General features: G+C 39.5%; 1 protein-coding gene across 1 annotated transcript in view; it reads right to left on the bottom strand.

Annotated features, from left to right (window-relative positions):
* The window catches only part of ASCC3 (activating signal cointegrator 1 complex subunit 3), a 915,848-nt gene that overhangs the window by 17,142 nt on the left and 876,479 nt on the right, over positions 1-22,227 (bottom strand). The window contains exons 37-38 of the mRNA XM_089665174.1: positions 12,538-12,689; positions 9,917-10,067 (exon numbers count right to left, since the gene is read on the bottom strand). Of these exons, the coding sequence (XP_089521300.1) occupies positions 9,917-10,067; positions 12,538-12,689 (303 nt within the window). The remainder of the gene's footprint in view (positions 1-9,916; positions 10,068-12,537; positions 12,690-22,227) is intronic.

Below are 22,227 nucleotides of genomic sequence, written 5' to 3'. Positions count from 1 at the left end.
TTCAGGGACCTGTGACATGTCCCGGAAGGTTATGGATGAGGGGAGAACAACTGGAGATCTGACAGGAAGTGGGAGTGGGTACCCGTCAAAACCAGGTACCCACTCGTCCACCCACCCTCCAAAAAGTACCAAAAATAGAAGAGGAGTGGGGGAGGAGGGCATGATTCAGAACTTCCCCTTTACGGCGAAATTCTGCTTTAAGCACAAAAAAAATCAGAAAAATTGTTATGTATATCAGAAAATTACTCTGTCTAGGGGATAAAAAATAGAATATATTTGGAAATGTTCAATCCTTAGGTTTCACTTATAACCACAGATTATATTACTATGTATCAACAAACTTGTGCTTGTGATATTAATATTAAATAACACTATATTAGTATAATCTACAGGCATAAACATGACGTGTGAGGAATAAGAAAGCTTCCAGTTAATAAGGAACTAGCTGTAAAAATGAATATGACTCTGCTCTGCTGCATTGTAGCAGTTATCTGCCCATACATCAAAACAGACAGCGTAAATGCACAAAGATGCCATATACGCTCACACTAGCTATTTTTGCAGGTACTATGAACACCAGCCAAACATATTTATCTGAGGATTAATCTTCATCTACTGAATCAGACAAGGACACCAGCATGCATACAATTATTTAATTAGCAGCCAAATCCTCTCCCAGTTAGCAGCCGTTGCAGGCATACTGATGTGGCAAAAGATGCAAATCTCGCAGTAGTACTGCTTTTTCTCATTACTACTGCAATTAGCACTTAAATTGATGCTTTAAACCTGCTAATTTCTGGAATAATTCTGAATTTTGATGTTACCTGGGATCGCCTCACAGTAGAGTCTGCACCAGATTGCTACGCAAATTGAAGGGCTTTTCAGCCAAATAACCATCATTGTATCAGACGGTGCCAATTTGCATTTGGTTTGAAAGATAACAGAATGACAATTTATGCAAATAAATTAGGTAAGTTTACTTCTGAGTTCTCCCTGAACTAATTATAACAATGTTCTTATCAATTTTCATCACATTTGAAACTTGTTGTGAGCTGAACTTCCACTGTGACAGAAATGTGTTAAGTGAAACTGTGTTCCAGTTTGCACAAATTACCTTTATTCTTATTATTTATGTTAATTTAGTTATACATGCACCCATTCAATCAGCTTTATTGAAATGCTATTTGTTCACTCCCTGATACTGGTACAAAGTTGGATCCAATGAAACGGATTCTATCAAAATTGAAAGATCAATCAAACAGTCAATATTGCCAGCCATGACAAATCCTTAATTGTATGGTAAACAAACCCCATCAACTACTTGAATGCTGTCTCTCAGAAAAAATCCAATTGCTAAATATTAGCTTGAAAAATTAATTTAAAATAATACAAAATATAAAAGACACGCAGTAATGGTAATGATTCCAACAGGCAGTCAGTGACGCTTGCTGGTAAGAAAGTGGCAACATCACTGAACAATCAAGGGTTTTGCTACATATCCGTATGATATGATCACTAGACAGAAGAAGAACAGAAGTGCCAGAGTTGTCTTAGCATCTGTAACCTTTAATCACTTCAGCCTCTGTGGAATACCTGTACGTCACAAGGTTGAAGTGCTTATACCAGGATGATGCTGGCAACTACAGGCATCATCCTGGTATTTTTTTTTCTGCTGGCAGTGGGCTTTAATGTAAAACTGTTCCTAGCATCCAATTATTATTATTATACAGAATTTATATAGCACCAACAGTTTGTGCAGAGCTTTACAATATAAAGGGGGGCAGTACATTTACAATATAGTTCAATTCAGTAATAGTAGGACCCTGCTCATGGAGATTACAATCTAAAGGAAAGGGGGAGGATACAAAAGGTGATAGCTGCAGGGGATGATCTAATTAGTCGCTGGATTACTTTTACAGGCGATGGGAGGAGGTTCTGCCAGCTTACCATAGAGATGAACAAGGACTAGAACATTCCTGATCATATCTATGGTATATGAAACCTTGGAGTTTCAGTTGCTATTAAGGGCAGACGAGAGATCTGGGGTCTAATAGACCTCAGATGTCTCAGTAAAAAGACCCTGTCACTGCCCATGCTATCACAAGGGATTGCTTGTGATAGCAATAAAAGTGAGAAAAAAAATGTTAAAACTTTTTTTTTTATTTTATTTTTTTAAGTGCACTGTGTTCGTGCACAAAGGCGAACACATGCATCTGTCCAGCATGCATAAGTAAATGTCAATCGCACCATACACGTGAGGTATCATCGAGAACGTCATAAAAAGAGCAATAATTCTAGCACCAGACCTTCTGTGTAAGTCTAAACTGATAATCTCTAAAGGCTTTTCAAGCGTCGCCTATAGAGATATATAATACTGTAATTTGTTGCCATTCCGTGAAAGTGAGCAATTTAAAAGAATGAGATGTTAAGTATCTATTTACTTAATGTAACCTCATCTTTTATATTATACCAATAACAATTAGCTATTACATTGTGTTTTTGTGAATTGAAATTCATTAAAGGGTATAAATTTCAAAAACATTGCATTTGAAAACCGCTGCACAAATACTGTGTGACATAAAAATTGAAACACCCACATTTTATTCTCTAGGGCCTCTGTTTAAAAAATATATAATGTCTGGGGGTTTTAATTAATTTTCTAAACAAATGCTGATTTTTACATGTAGGAGTGTAGTGTCAGAATAGGCTTGGGTATGAACTAGTTAAAGATAAACTCCAGCCAAAATAAAAATTGTTGCTGGATAGAGTGGAGGAGAGTTCAACTTTATGTCATGTTTGTTTTATCTTTGACCCCACTGGGAAAAGTTTCTTTCACAGTTCCCTGTGACTTTTGTACAAGAAATAAGGGTAATTAAATATAAACAAATGTATATGTCTCGAATATAACCACTATAAAATAATATACTCATGACCTGTTACTGTCCCAGCTCACGGCAGTCACAAAAACAAGAAGTGAAAGAAAGTATCTCAATGTAGACAGTGCAGTAAAAACCTGACAGAGGCTTTTGACTAGACTTCTGCTTAAACCACTTGAGTCCATGGTGCTGTTTAAAATTGTCAAAGGGAAAGCGGTTGTTTGCCCCAGCGCACTATAAAACAACATCCAAACTCAGTGGTTCTCTCAGTGACAGGCATCAGATATTACTACACACCACTTCATAGGAGCATCATTAGCAGACCACTGTAAACACAATGCTTCCTCTGAGTAGGCAGCAACAGATCACTGCTATTGTGTACTATTACTGGCATATTGCTAGAAGTGATCTTTTGACTATTAGAAGTGATCTGTTCCTGCAAAGCTGCATTGAAGGTCTGGCTCTGGTCGCAAAAAAACACACATTAAGAACTGCCATGAAAAAAAGAATACAAAATATAAAATATACAAAAAAATACTGGCTTCCAAACTTAATCCGCAGGCTGCAGCAATAATTCTGAATCATTTGGATGACATTTGCATTTACTTCACTAGCATCAAATGTTAATGTAAGTGAATGCAATGGTATTCAACTTTTTTGCAATTACAAAGCTGTGAAGAAGTCACCATTATGCTAATTTGTGCCCTTGCCAACCAAACTTAACCCCTTGACTCCGCCGTCACACAAATATGCGGATTTACAGAACTGGGCTTTCTTCCGTGGGGCCGCATATTTGCGTACCTGTCTTTGTGCTGGGAGCGTGCCACACAGCACGCTCCCAGCACAAAGACCGGGGTGACACTGAGAGCTCCGGGGTCCCATTCTAACGATCCGGGTTACATGATCGCTGTTATAGCATCTGATTGGCTATCACATTGATCAATCACTGTGAAGATCGCTTCCCTTGTTTTTTCTCTCTGAGTGGAGGAGAGTATATATTGTATCTCTCTCCTTGCAGAGAGAGAAAAAAAAAAACAAACGACTGTAAAAAAAACAAACAAAAAAAAAAAATAATAAGGAAAAGATAAATAAATAAATATTAAAAAATTAAAGAAAAAATACCTAGATCAATGATTGATCTAGTTCAGTGCCAGGGTTAGTGTTTGGGTCAAAGGTCAGGTGTTTGTTTTTTTTTTTTTAAATTTGTATCAGTGTTAGTGTCCGTGTGCTTTAGGTAAAAAAAAACAAAAAACCCAAAAAAACAAAATGCGCACTATTGTTTCTGGGCTACAGTACAGGTACAAACAAATAACATACACATATATGGTTTCGCTGCAATCATCAAAAGCTGGAAAATTTATTTTGAGTTGTTCTTTGGTGGTAGGTTATGGTAGTAATAAGAAACACACAGCTAAATTAAAAAAAAAAGATTTTTTTTTTTACTATTTTGGGCCAATTTTCCTTTGATAATAAAAAAATCAGGAGATATCCATTGCCATTTACCACCAAATGAAAGCCCAATTTGTCCTGAAAAACACGGTATAATCCACCTCGATGTACAAAGTAGTTGTGATGATATGTACGGTTTTACTAACACATGTCAAAGTTGTAACATTTTAATTAGGCTTTAACATTTGTTTTACCCTTAGGAATGAAGGGGTTAACTTTACCTTACTGTTACCCCCAAAAAAATTCTAGTTTTTTTTCTATTTGTTCCCAATGAAACCAAAGAACACAAAAATATATGTGTCCAAATTTGCTGCCAATGTATAGCCCTATTTGTCCCCCCCCCCAAAAAAAAACAAAGTAAAATAGGTTAGGGTAGATTACAAATGTGTGGAAATGAAGTACTGTCAAAATATAACAATGGAAAAAATGAGCCACGCAATTCACTCTATGCTCTATTACATATTAAAAAATTATGTGACCAATACAAATCCTATAAATTCCAAGCAGTAAAAATAAAGTCCTGTATATCCCAACAAATTATAGTCCCCAATCTGTGAAAAGAAATGCCGATGCTCGTGCTCCACTTGACAGTGCTCGAGGTGCCCCACATGGCCACTCACCCTCTATGTATGACCATCAATCTCTAGTATGGTCTGCAGCGCTTGTGGGGCATTCCCCAATGACGTTTCCCCTGTTCTGTTTGACACACCATGCATTTCTTTCAGATAATGCACCACTTCGCCCAGAAAATTGTTGCAATTACACAATTACAAATGTTTAGGCATTCTCATGTTTATTTCATTTGTCTGTATTAGGGAAAAAACAAAAAGCCAAATCTAACACATTCCACCCAAAACTCTAAAAATGGACTGGACAAAATTATTGACACCCTCAATTTAAATTTTCGGTAGCACACCTTGTGGAAGAAATAACTGAAATCAATCACTTCCTGTAACCATCAATGACTTTGTTACACCTTTCTACTGGAATTTTGGACCACTCTTCTTTCGACTACTGCTCCAGGTCTCTCAGATTGGAAAAGGTTCCTTTTCCCAACTGTGTTTTGAGATCTCTCCACAGCTGCTCTATGGGATTAAGATCAGGACTCATTGCTGGCCAGTTCAGTACTCTCCAGCGCCTTTTCTGAAACCATTTCTGGATGCATTTTGACATGTGCTTTGGGTCATTGTCCTGCTGTAAGACCCATGACCTCTGGCAGCGACCTAACTTTCTGACACTGATCCCTACATTGCACCCCAGAATTCCTTGGTAGTCTTCAGATTTCATAATGCCACGCACATTGTCAAGACATCCAGAGCCTGAAGCAGCAAAGCAACCCCAAAACATCAGTGAACTTCTGCCATGTTTGACTGTAGGGACTGTATTCTTTTCTTTAAAGGCCTCACTGCTTTTTCTGGAAACAGTAAAATGATGGGCTTTACCAAAAAGCTGTAATTTTGTTTCGTCTGTCACAGCATATTCTCCCAAAGAGATTTTGGCTTTTTCAGGTAAGTTTTGGCAAACTTCAATCTGACTTTTTATATTTCTGTGTCAGCAGTAGGGTCCTCCTGGGTCTCCTACCATAACGTCCCTTTTCATTCAGATGGTGAGGTATAGTGTGAGCTGACACAGTTGTACACTGCGCCTGATGGTCAGCTTGAATTTGTCTGGAAATTGATCGAGGTTCTTTAGGCACCATTCGAATAATCCTTTGTAGCAATCTTTGATCAACTTTTCTCTTTCGTCCATGTCTAGGGAAATTAGCTACAGTGCCATGGGCTGTAAACCTCTTCACAATGTTGCACACAATAGACACAGGAACATTAAGAACTTCGGGGATGGACCTGTAACCTTGAGACTGTCCATGCTTTTCCACAATTTTGTTCTCAAATCCTCAGACAATTCTTTGTGCTCTCTCTTCACCATGCTCTATGTGGCACACAGAGACACACAACAGAAAGGTTGAATTAATTTTTTCACCATTTTAACTGGTGGTTGCCAGTGTGATTTCTATATTGTTAATTGATACAGGTGAGTTTAATTACAAATTAAAGGAGCAACACACCATGGAATGCAATTATTTCTTACAATTTTGAGAAGGTGCCAGTAATTTTGTCCAGTCCATTTTTGGAGTTTTGGGTGGAATGTGTCAGATTTGGCTTTTTGTTTCTCCACTTTTTTGTGTCATACCAATACAAACAAAAGAAATAAAAATGAGAATGCCTAAACATTTGTAACTGCAACAATTTTTAGGGCGAAGTGGTGCATTATCTGACAGAACTGCAGGGGTGCCAATATTTTTGGCCATGAATGTATGTGTTTTAAAGAAATGCATTTTCAATGCAGTGGTAAATGTGTTGCAAATCTTTAAAAAACGGTCTCCATTGTCTGCCCCAGCCTGCATGGACAGTGACAGTAACCGCACAAAAACTTGTTACAAATCTTTTTCTAATTGTCTTCATGTGTGTCTGATTGTGTTGACAGCAAGCCTGATAAATCTCCCTCAATTTATGTACATTTTGATATCTTGTGAATTAATAAAAATGTAATTAAACATTGACCATAACTAATTTTTAAGCTTACCATATGCATTAAAACCAATGTAATCATAAAAAATAATTAATGGAACTTGCATTTTAAAATGTAGGGTGTACATACTGATAAAGTTTTGAACCTTATGCACTCAAGGGATAAAGTGGTTCTAGATTAAACTGCTTGCTCTTAATGGAAAGCACATAATAGTCTGTGGAGAAAACATTTCAATGTGTAGCAACAACATCCTAATGAGTGTAAGCAATATCATATTAAGCACCTAATGAAGTGGATATCCATAAACTCAGTTCTTTGTTAGTTAACAAGCCTAGTTAAATATGAATACCATTTCCATACGAAATCTAAAAGAATGTGGTTTCAATCTGTGTAATTCAGTTTCTAGAGAAAAATGTAAAAAAAAATATTATATATATATATATATATATATATATATAATAGAGAGTATATATATAAATATATAAAAAAAAAAAAAAGGAGTAGACCAATGGAAACTTTCATTTTTGAGTACACACACAATTACTATGTGGTGGAGCTGCTTCTGGGTAACCCAATTATACACAGGGGTGAATCTGCCGCGAGGCAAACAAGGCATTTGCCTTGGGCAGCAGTTTACAGGGGGGCAGAAGGGACACTGTGGGGTTTATTTACTAAAGCTGGAGAGTCCAAAATCAGACTCCCTTCTGCATAGAAACCAATCAGCTTCTAACCTCAGCTTGTTCAATGAAGCTTTGGCAATGAAACCTGGAAGCTGATTGTTTTCTATGCAGAAGGGAGTCTGATTTTGGACTCTCCAGCTTTAGTAAATAAACCCCTGTGTGTCAGAGGCAGGGCCACCATGGGTGGGGGTACAGCCAAGCCAAGCCGACACACAAGTAGGGACACCTAGGTCAAGGGAATGGCTGCAGAGGAAGGAGGAGTGGTACGCGGATCCCCCATGTGCGGTGGGAGCACGTGAGGTCCGGGGCCCAGCTGTCAGTGTGCACCGGGATGCGCAGGATGGTCTGGAGATGCCAGCAGAGGGCCTGTGGAGGAGGAAGAAGAAGAGGATGAGGTCAGGGTGGAGGAGCCCCTCGTTCTTTTGCAGCTGCCACCAGAGATCCTGGGGGAGATGGACACAGACACCCCTCCTGGAGTGATTCTGACACCATCTGGAGGAGCCTCTGCTGGACAGGTAAGAGTTTGGAGGACTGGTGCTTCTCCATTCCTGTCTCACTGTCCCCCTGACACACTGCCCCCCCCCACCTGTCCCACTTCCCTCCCCCCATCCGTCACCCTGCCCCACACCCTTTCTAATGCCCCATATCTGTTCCGCTTTCCCCCCTGTCCTGCTGTTCCCCACATGTTCCACTACCCCCCATCTGTCCCACTGCCCCTCACCTGTCCTGTTGTGCTCTTCCTGTCCCACTGCCCCTCACCTGTGCTGCTGCACTCTTCCTATCCCGCTGCTCCCTCTTCTATCCCATTGCCGCCCTCCTGTCCCATGCCCCCCTGTCACACTGCCCTCCACCTGTCCCCCTGCCTCCTCACCCATCATGCTGTCCCCTGCCATGCTGCCCCCACCCATCACGCTGCCCTCTCCCTGTCACGCTGCCTCCCTCTTGTCCTGCTACCTCCCCACCTGTCCCAATGGCCTACTCCTGTCCCAATGGCCTACTCCTGTCCCAATGCCCCCAGTCATGCTGCTCCCCTCCTGTCCAGCGGCCCTCCATCACGCTGCCTCCCTCCTGTCCCGTGGCCCCCCTTTTCACACTGCCCTCCATCATGCTCCTGTCCTGAAGAGGTGGATCTTAAACAGGAAAGGGCAGGACAAATTTATATGGGGGTTCCCTATTTTAGTCTTGCCTAGGGCAGCACAAAACCAAAATACACCACTGATTACACATCAGTAGTGACCATAAAATGGTAATATCCAGGTTGCATCAAGTGTTTTGGCTTTTAGCAAACAGCCCCCACTGATGAGGTTTCTTGTAACTGGTGCACCAGTTGATCCCCAGTACCAACATTCAGACAATGGCTGTAGGGAAATATGGAGGTCTATGACAAGGTGAAAGAATTCAGTCAGCTACAGGTCAGCAGTGATAAAGTATTCTAGCTTTACAGCCCAAAACATAAATCTGCTCTCCCAGTTCACCAACAAGGGACTCCTATTCTGGGCCAAAGCACAGACACCACAGTGTCGCTTCTTTGTGTTGTGCCCACACCTACACAGTATGTAAGCTCTCAAATTCTCCTAAATATTTTTGAAATGGAATTTCAAAAAAATTTAAGAGCCATGTTTATCACATGGCATCAGAGTGCAGGCATTCTTTTGCTACAGGATAGATGCACATTATTACATTTTACGGGGGAACACTAATCAATTACTCCTGGAACTGGCCAAATACTAATAATGTATAGCAAAAACCTGTTTACAACAAGCCCTGTCACCAATATAAGCATTAAATAATACAGTACATATTTATTGGACCATGCAGGGGTGAACTAAGATGTGTCTTGCACCTAAACATTAATTATGAAATATTAAAAAATCTCAATGTGATATGTACCTATCATACCCTTTGCTTACAGAGAATGTACAAAGAACATTGCAGGTGAGATTAATTTATATTACAGATGTAATCAAAGGGATTAAAGAACTGATGTCCATGTTTCGGGTCAATTCAGTTAACTTCAACTACCTGGGGCAAATAAGTTGGAAGTAAACTGTGATGGCCATATGGCCATTTATGTGTGGAACCAGCTAAAGATAACAATCTGTGAGCAGTCAGTAATACATTCACAGTTTCACAAACAACATTTTAGTACTGTTCAAAGATCACCATACTTCATATACAAGCTAATAATAGGAGTAGCAGTGAAGCAACTAGCTCTTTGCTGGTGAGGCATTTGTCTCCTTATCTAAATCAGATACCTCCATTTAGAAAGAGAACATGTCTTTATCCTCTGAACATGAGTGGTCAATTGTTACACTGTCCCTAGTGGGAACTATAAGCTATTCCATAGCTTTAGAGCCACTGCAAAGAAAACAGAAAGATTACCTGTGAAATGTGTGCAACTTGAAGGTCCTGATCTACAATTGAAGTGAATATATCTTCTTTGCCTTCACATGTTGCAATCAACTCTGGAAGACACTCAATGGGTCCCATTATACTTTCAGAGCAGCCAGTTCTTTTTCCAGAGTTCCATTTTCTTACAGAGCAAAAGAAAATCATTATAAAACTTTTATGTGCAGTTTGCTATTATGACACAAAATTATACCCTATGTTGATTTAATAAGGCAGTTCAAAGTGTAATGGTAAAATGTCAAGTGCACAAACCCACAGGAACCAAATTTCAGTTTTCTGATTTCAGTATGAATGCAGTGAATGGCAAAAGAGTTCACTTTGAAATTGCTTTCTAACTTCATAAGTAATCCGTTTAATGTATCTTCGAGTACAAAAATCTGAGCATCACTAAGACATCTATAGTTTCTAGAAAAGTGTAACTGCACAGAAATACAACTCTGACACATAATTAATAGCTCCAATTTCTGTACAATAATAGAAAGTGCATCATTTGGACATATTTGCATTCCTTTATTATATCCCAGATAAAAAAAAATCACTACTGTATTGTTTATATCTATGTGTTGATAAACCCATCAGCTTTAATTAAGAGTGACATTAACAGCAGTACAATTAATGTAATGGTCTACTGTTTTGTGGTTTTACGTTAGAACACCTCTTATCTGCTGTAACATTTGTATCACTCAGATACTAAATTATCCTGTATATGGCTCAATGTTTTATTCCTGTAGACTTGTGATAGCACTACAGTTTGAGCATTTCTTCCTTATTTCCTAAACAGAGAACAGGCTTCCTTTGTTGTACTATCATTGGAGATATCTGACTTCTCTCCCAAACTTGTAGCATTAAAGTGGAGGGCTGTAATCCTTGTCAGGTTTTTTCACCATCTGTGCCCCATTGAGGAGATTTCCCTTCACTTCTTGGCCCATAACCAAACAGGAGGTGAGAGGAAATCCCTGCAAATTAAGAGAATTCCTTAGAGACTTCCAGGTCACCAGAATAAGTGTCCCCATTGGAAAATTTCCCCTCTATTACTTTTCTGGGGACAGCCCAAAGTATGGGATTTTCTTTTACTTCCACTTTTAGTGATAATGGTAAACAGGACAAAAGTGAATCTCCCTAACAGGGGCACAGACAGCAATACAAACCTGACAGGTGTTCTCATCGCTCTCCACTCCATCCAGAGCTAAAAAAAAGTTTTGCCTTTAGTTATACTTTAAAATGTAAAATTGCTAATAATATTCCAAAAACAATGTATGGAAGCATTACAAGAATGATGATAAATAGAGTAAAAAGTTGAACACCATTATCTTTTTATACCAGTGGAAATCAGAAACAATTTAACCCCTTGGCATTGGTATCGGTGGATACCACCCAATGTGGGCAGTTTCAAAAATAAAAACTTCTGATGATTATGTAGTCCTCTTCGGTCCTACCATGAACCCAAAGTAATATTTCCATATCAGAAATTACTTTTAAACGTGAATTGCAATTATTTGTTTACTGGTCATTATTTTTATGACTGTAGTTAAATGCAGATTTGTACACTGTTTACCTAATAGCTGTGAATCATTAGGCTTGGCAGTAATCCCTGCTAAGTGACTGCTAAGATATACCCCCTTAGCCTACAATTCTCACTCAGTTTGAATGGACTGATAGACTACAATAAAATACACCAAAAGAGGATAATTACTGCACAACTATGAAGCAGTAGGTAAAGTCAGTATATGCAAAAAACACATACATCAGCCCTGAAGTGCACAACACACAGGCATAATGAACATTTAAAAGATTATTTAAACCAAGCTAATCACATTCATTCTATAGAGAAAAAAATTCTCTCCCTCTCTCTCTTTATATATATATATATATATATATATATATATATATATATATATATATATATATATACACACACACACACTTCTAAAACTGTATATTCTTCACTGAAGCCATGCAAGCAACAAAGCTTCTTGTAGATTAGTATGAGTGCTCTACGGCCTAAGAACAGCTGTGCTGCCATCACTGAGCAATTTTCCAGTTTCCTCTACTATTGGCTTAATTTGACATCACTGTACACAGAAACCTATTACTGAAAGGGTTTTCCATTTTTATACTCATTGATTTCACACTATCATTTCAGCCAAACTGATAAGGCACATTCTGCAGGTCAGAATTACTGTTGTGTCCTAATGTGATGTCTGTGAATTGAATTCACGCTCCATTCTGGTATGAGAGAAATAATACCAGAAAGTAATATCAGCTAAGCTGCTATGCACCTTTAGATGCCTTCATTAGGAAAGCAATAAAGTGAAGGTGTTTTTTTTTTACTTGAAACTATTTAATGGCATTATATATACATTAAAATACGTTGAATATGTTTGGCCTATTTTGATAACTGGAGTATAGGAAAAAACGGAGTAGAAGAACCAACCAGTTATGCAACTTGCACTGGAGAAATTAATCCTATAATATAATTGGTTCAGCAAATAAAATACTGTTTTTGCTCTAGTCTTCACAAATCAACACTACAAGTATTATTTTTTTATCAGAATGCCTAACTTAGTCCACAGGTTTTGTTGTTCACTACTCACCTGAACAGATGTAGGTGGTGTTTCTCAATGTTTGGAACAGTGAGTAAACAAGAGTCATGTGTCCATCGAGCTTGAACTACCATCTGCACCAAGTATGTTATATTTAGAACTGTGACAAGCCAGCCATGGTGTGCTGCTACATCCAACATAGCCTACAAAAGAAGCAAGACATATGGACATCAAACACCTGGTTTTGCAGATTTCTTATATGTGTTACATGCAATTTTGGTAATTAGTACTGAATGTACATAACTGCCATTTCTCTTTTTACTCTAAAGAGCAAATTGTGCAGTTTGTAAATTAACCAAGTCCTGTGTCCACAAGAGGGGCGGACTGACAACTCATGGGGCTCTCAAGCAATATTATTATTATACAGTATTTATATAGCGCTAAAAGGTTTGCTCAGCGCTGTACATTATAGTGGGGGACAGAACATGAGACAATACAGTAACAAAAAAAAACACGAGGGGGTCAAGGGCCCTGCTCTTTCGAGCTTACAATCTATAATGGGGCCACTGTGTCTCTGCCTACACTAAAGCCAAAGCCACACCCACATAACACCCCACCTTCATATTGCAGCTCAGCAGCATATAAAGGGCATTAAAAATAATGTGAAAATAATAAAACAACATCGTGGGGTCCCCCCTCCATTCATACCAAGCCCTTTGGGTCTGGTATGGGTTTTGAGGGGAACCCTCATGTCAAAATTAGGAAAAAATGGTGTGGGCCCCCCCAAGATCCATACCAAACCCTTATCCGAGCATGCAGCCCGGAAGGCCAGGAAAAGGGGAGGGACATCGAGCGCCCCCTCCCTCTCCTGAACCATATCAGGCCACATGCCCTCAACATGGGGGGGTTTCCCACCCCAAAGCACCTTGTCCCCACGTTGATGGGGACAAGGACCTCTTCCCCACAACCCTGGCCTGTCATTGTGGGGGGTCTGCGGGCTGGGGGCTTATCAGAATCTGGAAGCCACTTTAGCAAGGGGGCCCCCAGATCCAGCCCCCCCATGTGAATGAGTATGGGGTACATGGTACTGCTACCTATTCACATAAAAAAAAAGTGTAGTGTTAAAAAAGACAGGACACGTCTTTTATTAAAAGAAGAAAAATAAAAGAATGTCCCCAGAAGCAGATCCAACGTCAATCATGATGCCCGCCGCTGCCGTTACCCGAGGAAAAAAAAAAAAAAAAAGCTCCGCTCCCAATGTTGGCTACTGGCCAATTGACTGCTCTGCTGGCTTGACAGTTCTTAAATATGTAAGGGGCATGTCCCCAGGTGGCCCTGCCCCTTATATATTTAAGAACTGTCAAGCCAGCAGAGCAGTCAGACGGCTGTGAGCCAGCGTCAGGAGCGGAACCTTTTTTTGTTCTTATTTTTTTGGGTAGTGGCGGCGGGCATCGTGATTGACGTTGGATCTACTTTGAGGGACATTCTTTTATTTTTCTTCTTTTAATAAAGGACTTGTCAAAGACTGCCTCCTATCTTTTTTACACTACACTTTTTTGTGTGAATGGGTACAGGTACCATGTACCCCATACACACGGGGGGCTGAAATCTGGGGGCCTTCTTGCTAAAGGGGGATTCCAGATTCCCACCCACAGATGCCCACAACTACAGGCCATGGTTGTGGGGAAGAAGCCCTTGTCCCCATCAACATGGGGACAAGGTGCTTTGGGGGGCCCCCCTGCCCCAAAGCCCCCCCCATGTTGAGGGCATGTGGACTGGTATGGTTTAGGAAGGGTGGCTCACTCGCCCCTCCCCTTTCCTGACATGCCAGCTGCATGCTCGGATAAGGATCTGGTATGCATTTTGGGGGGGACACGACATTTTTTAAACAAATTTTGGCGTGGGGGTTCCCCTCAAAATCCAAAGCAGACCCAAAGGGTTTGGTATGGATGGCGGGGGGACCCCACACCGGTTTTTAAATTATTTTTTAATTGCCGGCAACTATTTTTTTTACATTCAGCTGTCAGTGGTGAACCCTGCTGACAGCTGAAACATTAACGCATGGTTTTCACTACTAAAATACCGCATAACTTGATAAAACAATGCATGCAGTATTTTAGTAGCGGTTTTCAGTGAATTCAAACTTTTTTTTAAAATGCTATCCGGTAAGATACCGCTTAGGGAATTGTGCACAGTGAGCCTCTCACTGGGCCCTCGGGCAATGCCCAAATGTTCAGTCCGCCCCTGGTCCACAACTGATCCTTCAATCTCCTGAGCAACAAAGGAATAGTATAAAGAATATTTTTCACAGCTTGGCCTCCAGTAGAAGACAAACAACAATATGAAACACCTCACAACAATAGTCATGATAGTAATAACACAAATGTTTTGCATGTACGTGAAAAATAATTGTAGCTACAAATTTATTTGAATGGACAGCTGTACGAAGCCTGGTCAGATTGGTTACTACTCCTAGATTGCATTTTTTCTCCCAATCATCCTTACCTGATGCTGACAGAGACAGATCTTTGCCAATATATTTTTTCCCATATATATATATATATATATATATATATATATATATATATATATATATATATATATAGATAGACACCCTGCTCAGGGTGATATTTCAGCAGTTCAGAGACTTTCCTGTGCATATGATCATCTTAAATCCTTAAACACTATAAGAAAAGAACTGGCCAGAACTAGTAGCATCAATTCCTACTGTCAGACCATTTATGGCCAGCCTTAAAGAGTAACTCAACTTTTGTTGAGAAATAAAACAATGCCCTCTGGGAGATGAATGTACATTGCAGGGATTTTAACAAACTTTGCTGTAGATCCCTACCTATTTCTGCATTTAAGAAAAAGCTGTTTTTTTGTATGCAGAGTGAATCTGAACGTGAGTGACTTTTTCACTATTAATCAGCTGATGTGCTTGCAGTGTTTTAATGAGGAAAATGCATGGTATGCACCCCTTTACAAGTGATTAACCCTTAGGTAGTATTACACCAAAACTGAAATTTTTGTTGCAGAGGATGACTAAAATCAGACTTCTGGAAAATCAGTGAGCCAATCACACAAGCAGGAAATGCCATATGATGGTATCTGTAATGCCTCCAGGTTGTCATATTGCATTACATTTTACAGAAAATTACAGTGCTGCAGATTGAAAAGGTAAGAATTATTTAAAACATTCAGTTACAATTTGGCTTGTGTAGCAATTGCATATGCTATATTATTTGTTTTCCATTAGGGGGAGTTACCCTTTTAACCTGTGCTTCTGTGTTTAAGGTAAAGCTACCATGGGTTGTCACAAAGTAGATAAAGACTATAAGCAGGAGATAGACAGACAGACAGACAGATAGATAGATTTCTTAAAAAAATAAGTGACTCCCAGTCTGTATACTTATTCCATCTCAATGACAGAAATGACTGAGACTGAGCATGGAGGGTCCTGCAAAATAGCCAGGCAGGTGATAATTTAAAAAGAAGCTCAGCAGTTTGCATACTCAATAATTCTTAGGTTTCCTTTAAAAGCCTACTTTTGAAGTGTACACTAGTACAGCAAACTTCCCTTGGTTTGGTATTAAAACATCTAGCAGAAATTAAACAGCAACAATACAGTTCAATACAAGAGGGTTAGGAGGGCCCTGCTCCTTGGAGCTTACAATCTAAGAGACCTTATGAACATCAAGAAGACAAGTTCTTTTTGTTTGCCTCACAAATAGTACTGCTTAATAAACCAGTCATAAGGTATATATAACCTACATGTTTCCCTGCCCACCAAAGCAATTGTGTAACATATTTCCTTTTAATCTTTGCATTGAATCTAATGTTTTACAGACAAACAGCAGGTTGTGGTTACTTAAGACAAACTAAACAGTGAAAGCTTCTTCCAACAAAGGGGCTGTTTACACACGCAGAGCTGTTTCAATTAAACTACACAAACTCTCAACAACCACAGAATCAGTCTAGTGATAGAATAGGATGCATGGATGTGGGATCTACAGTGTGAAGTGAGATTTTCAAACTCAGGTTTAGTTTCTAATCTGGTTGTGGTTGAAGACAATCAGATGTGGTTTGTTAAAACAACTTGTCGCTGGTGTGAACAACATAAATCACGCACTTCATAAACCACACACATACCTTACAAATAATACTACTCTATCACATTTGTGGACACTTACACAAATATTAGATTTGAATTTAAATAATAAAGGGAATAATAAAGGGACCAAAAAAAAATGAACAGAACTTTCCTCTTTGACCTAGGTGACATTCCACTGCGTCATATATATGGTGAATACATTTATTATTTTATTTACTTTTTTCAGGCACTTTTATAGCGCTGTCAATTTATGCAGCACTTTACATATATATTGTATATTCACATCAGTCCCTAACCCTCAAGGAGCATACAATCTAAGGTCCCTAACTTACATTCATACATACACATACTAAGGCTAATTTAGACAGGAGCCACTGAACTGACCAGCATGTCTTTGGCGTGTGAGAGGAAACCAGAGAACCAGGAGAAAGCCCATGCAGGCACAGGGAGAACATGCAAACTCCAGGCAGGTGGTGCCGTGGTTGGGATTTGAACCAAACCACTAGCCACTGTGCTGTCAGTGCATTTGTCTATGCTATGGATAAAAGGGAATGTTCAATCATCTGTCAAGGATGATGAGCATTTTAGAGACTTGTTCCTGCTTGGTATCAGATGATAATGCCTATATAGTCAGACTTTCACGTATATTAGAACTGGCTGAATTGTGGGCAAATATCAGGCAGAGTATGGGTGGACTGATCCAGGGACTTCAACCCTAGAGTTTGAAAACACAAAATATCCCAAAAAGACATCACTGGTGCTGGATGAAGTCCATAGCCTTGAGTATACCCTAGATGTCATTTAAAGTTTACATTGGGCAACCTCTCCTTGTTTCCTGTGGCTGAACACAGCAACATGGAAGCTTATGGAACGTAAGCATGTCCTGATGTGGAGGAACAAGTTAAGAGAACCTGTTGTTTTGCCTTGCATGAGCAAATCACAGGTTCACATATGAATAATTCATACAGCAATTCTAAGCCAAGAGAAAAAGATGTCTGTTAAGACCACAGTAGCATCTGATTCGTTCAGCTGTGAATAGATCTCCTGCTGAATCAGAACAGGATTAGATGGGTGTTTTGAATGTAACATCTAGGTCTATTTAGTGTTCAAAAAAAATGGAGCTTCACGGACTCTTACCGAATCTATGGGCAGCCGGATGTAAACAGTCTGGTGTTCCTTTACATTAGGCTACTTCTGATCGGTTACATTTAGGCTGAAAAAAAAAACTGAACAGAATGCTGATCTTTTCTATTTTTCCTGAACCTGGACAAACTTGGAGGCAAGCAGGTGTATCCATAGACTTATATAGAGTTTCCAATCAGATCTGCCTATAGACTTATCCTTGAAAACTGAGAGGCTGATCACCTATGTGAAAGGGGCTTTACTGTTAAGTATAGTTCCCTTCAAGCTGAACTCTAGGAAGATAAAAAAGACAAAAATGAATGCAGTTCTCTCTGTAGAGAAATGAGCTCTTCTCTGTTGTGTGTCTCCATTCACTGTCCAGGATAACATGGGCCTATAAAAAAGTGTGGTAAATGATTCTGGCAATCTGGCTGAAGACATCTGAACTGAAGATGAATATTGCAGCAAAAACTGGTTTTGTTATTCTATCTTTTAATGGGCTTCAATGCATCATTAACAAACAATGTATGTGTATTTAAATACGTTTTAAAGAGTAACTATCCCCTCTGGGTGGCCAATGTACATTGCAGGGATATTTGCAGCAGATGCCTACCTTTTATGTTCTAAAGAAATAGCTGTCTGTTTCACCTTTTCTTTTGCAGACTAGTTTAGTGTTCGACTGAATATTGATTTGATGAATATTGATTGATTTGCTTGCTGAGATTAACTGGATGTTATTTACTACTACAACTCACAGCTACTGTGTATTACTAACAGACATTCACCATCTAGCTATTTAAAATAGAGGATAGCAACTAATGCAGGAATTATAGGTGTGCATTTTTTATTAAAACCACATACAATTTGTACTACATGCAAGTTACTGTACAGGGTAAATGCTTCACAAAATAAATAAATAAATTGCATCCAGATATTCACTAGAAGGGACACTTGAAAGTCTGTTGATGAATTACAATGATCAAAATATCTGGAATATGGTTGGGGCAGGGCCTGGTACTGAAAATGTTCATGGTTAACAGCATCAGATACAGCAAATGTGTTTAACAGACTCCCCCATCTTCAGGGCGTGAGCAACCGGAGTTAATAAAATCACAACAAAATGCGCAAAGATACCGATGTTAAGATTTGATGAAAACTAGCATCTCCTGACAGCACCGTAGGCAAGTGGCTGCTCAAACCTGAAGACAGGACAGGCTTTTCCCCACTGAAATTAATTGAGTTTATCTGATGATCTTAACTATTAAATGTTTCAAAAAGTCCATTAAGTGAGATGAACTTTTGTATCAAGCACTCTTCTGTACACTGCCAAGAATCTACTATCTGGTGAGTGCTTCCTTGTGTTGCTGTTAGACACAGATAGCAGCCTAGGACCAGAATGGGGTCCACCTACACAAGACTTCAATCCTGGATTTGCTTCTTTTAGGATCCATTGGAACCAATCTTTAGTACTATCAGTCCAGTGCTATCACACATACACACACATCAATGATCAAAAACAGCACGCAATCAAAACGACTTTCTGATACTGTAAATGTTACAATATTAACTTAGAATGTATTTTTAAAAAAAGACACCATAGCATGTTCTATTATAAAGGCACCATTCTTTTGTAAGGTTTTATTTTTATGTGTAATGCTGTACAATATTGCTCTATGTCTCTGTCCAAATATACATTTCCTTCAGAAATGTACAGATGAGTTGTCACTGTTGTGTAAATAATACAACTGTTATTATTTTCACTGCTAACAAATGAAGTTGATTTCAGTTGTCAAGGGAGACCTGCTGACATACTGCAGCTAGGCTTGATCAATTCTGGTATCAGCCGGTGTCCTAATGAATAGCAGGGAGTGTCATGAACTTCAGTTTGATTTACAATTAGCTTCCCAGCTACTGTCCAGCTAACTTAAATCTGAACAGAAAGAAAGGCTCAGCTGCAGTCTTACTTACTTTAATAGACTTCTACAAGCGACATAATGCATACAGGGGGCTTAATTTTGTTCTATTTCTAAATTAGCATTTTTTGACAACCCTCTGGTTTATGTACTTCTAGAAATGAGTTATAGGAAAGTAGAGAAAAAGCTGGCAAATAACATTGTGTTAGTGGTTGTAATAAACACTGGAGGGAAACATAACATAGCAAAATGTACTTCTTTTTACTAGGTTATTATCTCTTTGGATACTAATGTTGATATCTTTTGGTTCATTATGATAGGATGATGTTTAATCACTGCTCCTGTCTTCACAAGGAACATAATAAACATAAAGACAATTTTGACTTTTTTCACAAATCTACAGTCTTTGCTATCCATTGACTTGTACTGCATTATACAGTATATCCTTTTCCAAATTGAGAGCATGTCATTAGTGGGAAAAATGGCTACTTCCATTTCATTTCAGAAACCTGCTTAAAGCAAACCTCTATCCTGTGTAGATCTAAATAAAATAAATCTCATATCACCACTATCTTTTTCCATAGCATATCTTGCAGTGGTTGCTAGGGCCGTGTGCAGCAGGAAAGAGATTTGATCATGGCCTCTGCCATCTGAATCACCATAATTGTGCTCACAGAACAGAAGCTGGCTACCAATTGCAGCAAACTGTTTGTCGATATCCAACACTTGTGTCGTGTCACTGTGCCTATAAGGCCCCTTTAACATGGGCGATCTGATCAGGTCTGCCTGTCAGTTTTTCAGGCAGATCTGATTTAATGGTTCACTTACCCTTATGGAGAGGCAGGTGTAAACAGACTTGTGTCAATTTATACCCTTCTACCTCTGGTTCAGATCCGGTCAGCTAAAAAAAAAAAAATTACAAGGCAATTCCTCCTTTTCTGTTTAGGTGGATAAGATTGGAGGGTAGTCAGGTGTAAACAGACAGCAGAGTCCTTTGACTCCCGGCTGCTCATAGAGCAGCGTGGGCTCTGTCCGTGCCTGCTCTACAGAAACGGAGTTGACATGGATGCGCCATCTGCCTGCTCTCTGAGCTGATCCCCTGCTGATCGGAACGGAACCTGCCCCATGTGAAAGCGGCTGTAGAAACTATAGACAATGGTGACAAGACTGTTTGCACGGAGTCTTACTGGTTCAGAGCTCTTAGAGGCAGGTCTGGGTCCTGGATAGCAGTGTCAGGAAAGGGTCCAATCCTGGTACAACCTGTCATAACGGAAAGCATTCCACATTCTTGCAGGTATACAATAACATTCTAAGAGCTGGGGTACTACCCTGAATTCCATAATAGATTGCTTGGTGACTGAGCAAGTTATTGAGAGGCCCATGTATTGCAGTGTAGAATGGGGGAAGGTGTGCCTATGCTACGACATTCACAAAGTCTGACCCCACATGTGCCCTGCTTCCAGATTTTCAGAAACCAGTGGTATCTGCAAACCCCATGTTGTTATGCCATACAACTAATTTTGGACACTTAGCATTTAGTTTACCAATGGCAAAAAACCTGTTCACTTTGCAAGGGAATATTCACTTTGCTTTAGAAATGTCCCTTGGTTTATTAAATATAGTGAAACTCAGCTGAATTCAATCACCCAATCATGAGAAAGCAAAAATACTGCTTTTTAAATCTGCTTTGCACATGATTTTGTACTCTTTGCAAAGTGAATTTTCACCACATTCAAGAAACTTATGGAAAATTCCCTTGCAAAAGTGCAGCTCATTTGCCATTAGTAAAGCAACCCCTTAGAGTCACGCTGCAACTTACATGTGTGCACTGCTTCTTTCTACCCTGCTAGGTAATTGTCAGGGGGTGGAAAGACACAGAAGTGTAAGAGAAGATATAACAAAATGATAGAACTTTTCATTCTTTGCATTACCTTAGCCAATTGAAAAATTGCAATACCAAACACATTCAAAATTTCTGAGCCCCACCCACAGCTATTACCCATGCAAATTCCCTTTCCACACAGCAACTGAACCTATCAATCTCTCAAATCAGTAGCTGCTCAGTCACCATCTAATCCCACTCTAACTCCACCACAAAGAGGACCTTTCTTACAAGGCACCTAACACTGCCCTTTCCTTCAACTCCATCCTCTTTTATACATAGGAACATGTTTCCCAGTTTTCCTCCATGCTCAAGAGTATACCCATACTGCATCTGGTACCAAAGTGGAGAAATCGTGATTAGCTCTAGCAAAACTTTCTAATTTAAAACAGATCTATACTTAAAGGGGAACTTCATGATTTTTTTTAATGCTGTCTAGCATTTGTAAAAATAAAAAAAGCAGTTTTTGTTGCAATACTCACTTCCACTCTGGAGCTGTCCCACACAGTGGTACTTTTTGGAACTAGATCTTGATAGTATTCCAGGTTGAATGATGGACAGCATCATTAACCGCTTCCTGTCCCCCTTATAGCAGATATACTATATATACGTAATTTTTCAGTTCTGGGTAGCGCACGCCCTACCCGCACCGCCATTTGCAGCCGCGGCTGTCAATCACTGGGTCCTGTCCGGTGATTACCGAGGCCGTA

The sequence above is a fragment of the Staurois parvus genome, unplaced genomic scaffold, assembly GCF_062004578.1.
Source record: "Staurois parvus isolate SC_StPar_1 unplaced genomic scaffold, SC_StPar_1.0 ptg000048l, whole genome shotgun sequence".
Taxonomy (NCBI): Eukaryota; Metazoa; Chordata; class Amphibia; order Anura; family Ranidae; genus Staurois; species Staurois parvus.
Note: the sequence above shows the minus strand (reverse complement) of the source record. Positions and strands in the feature narration are given on the sequence as shown.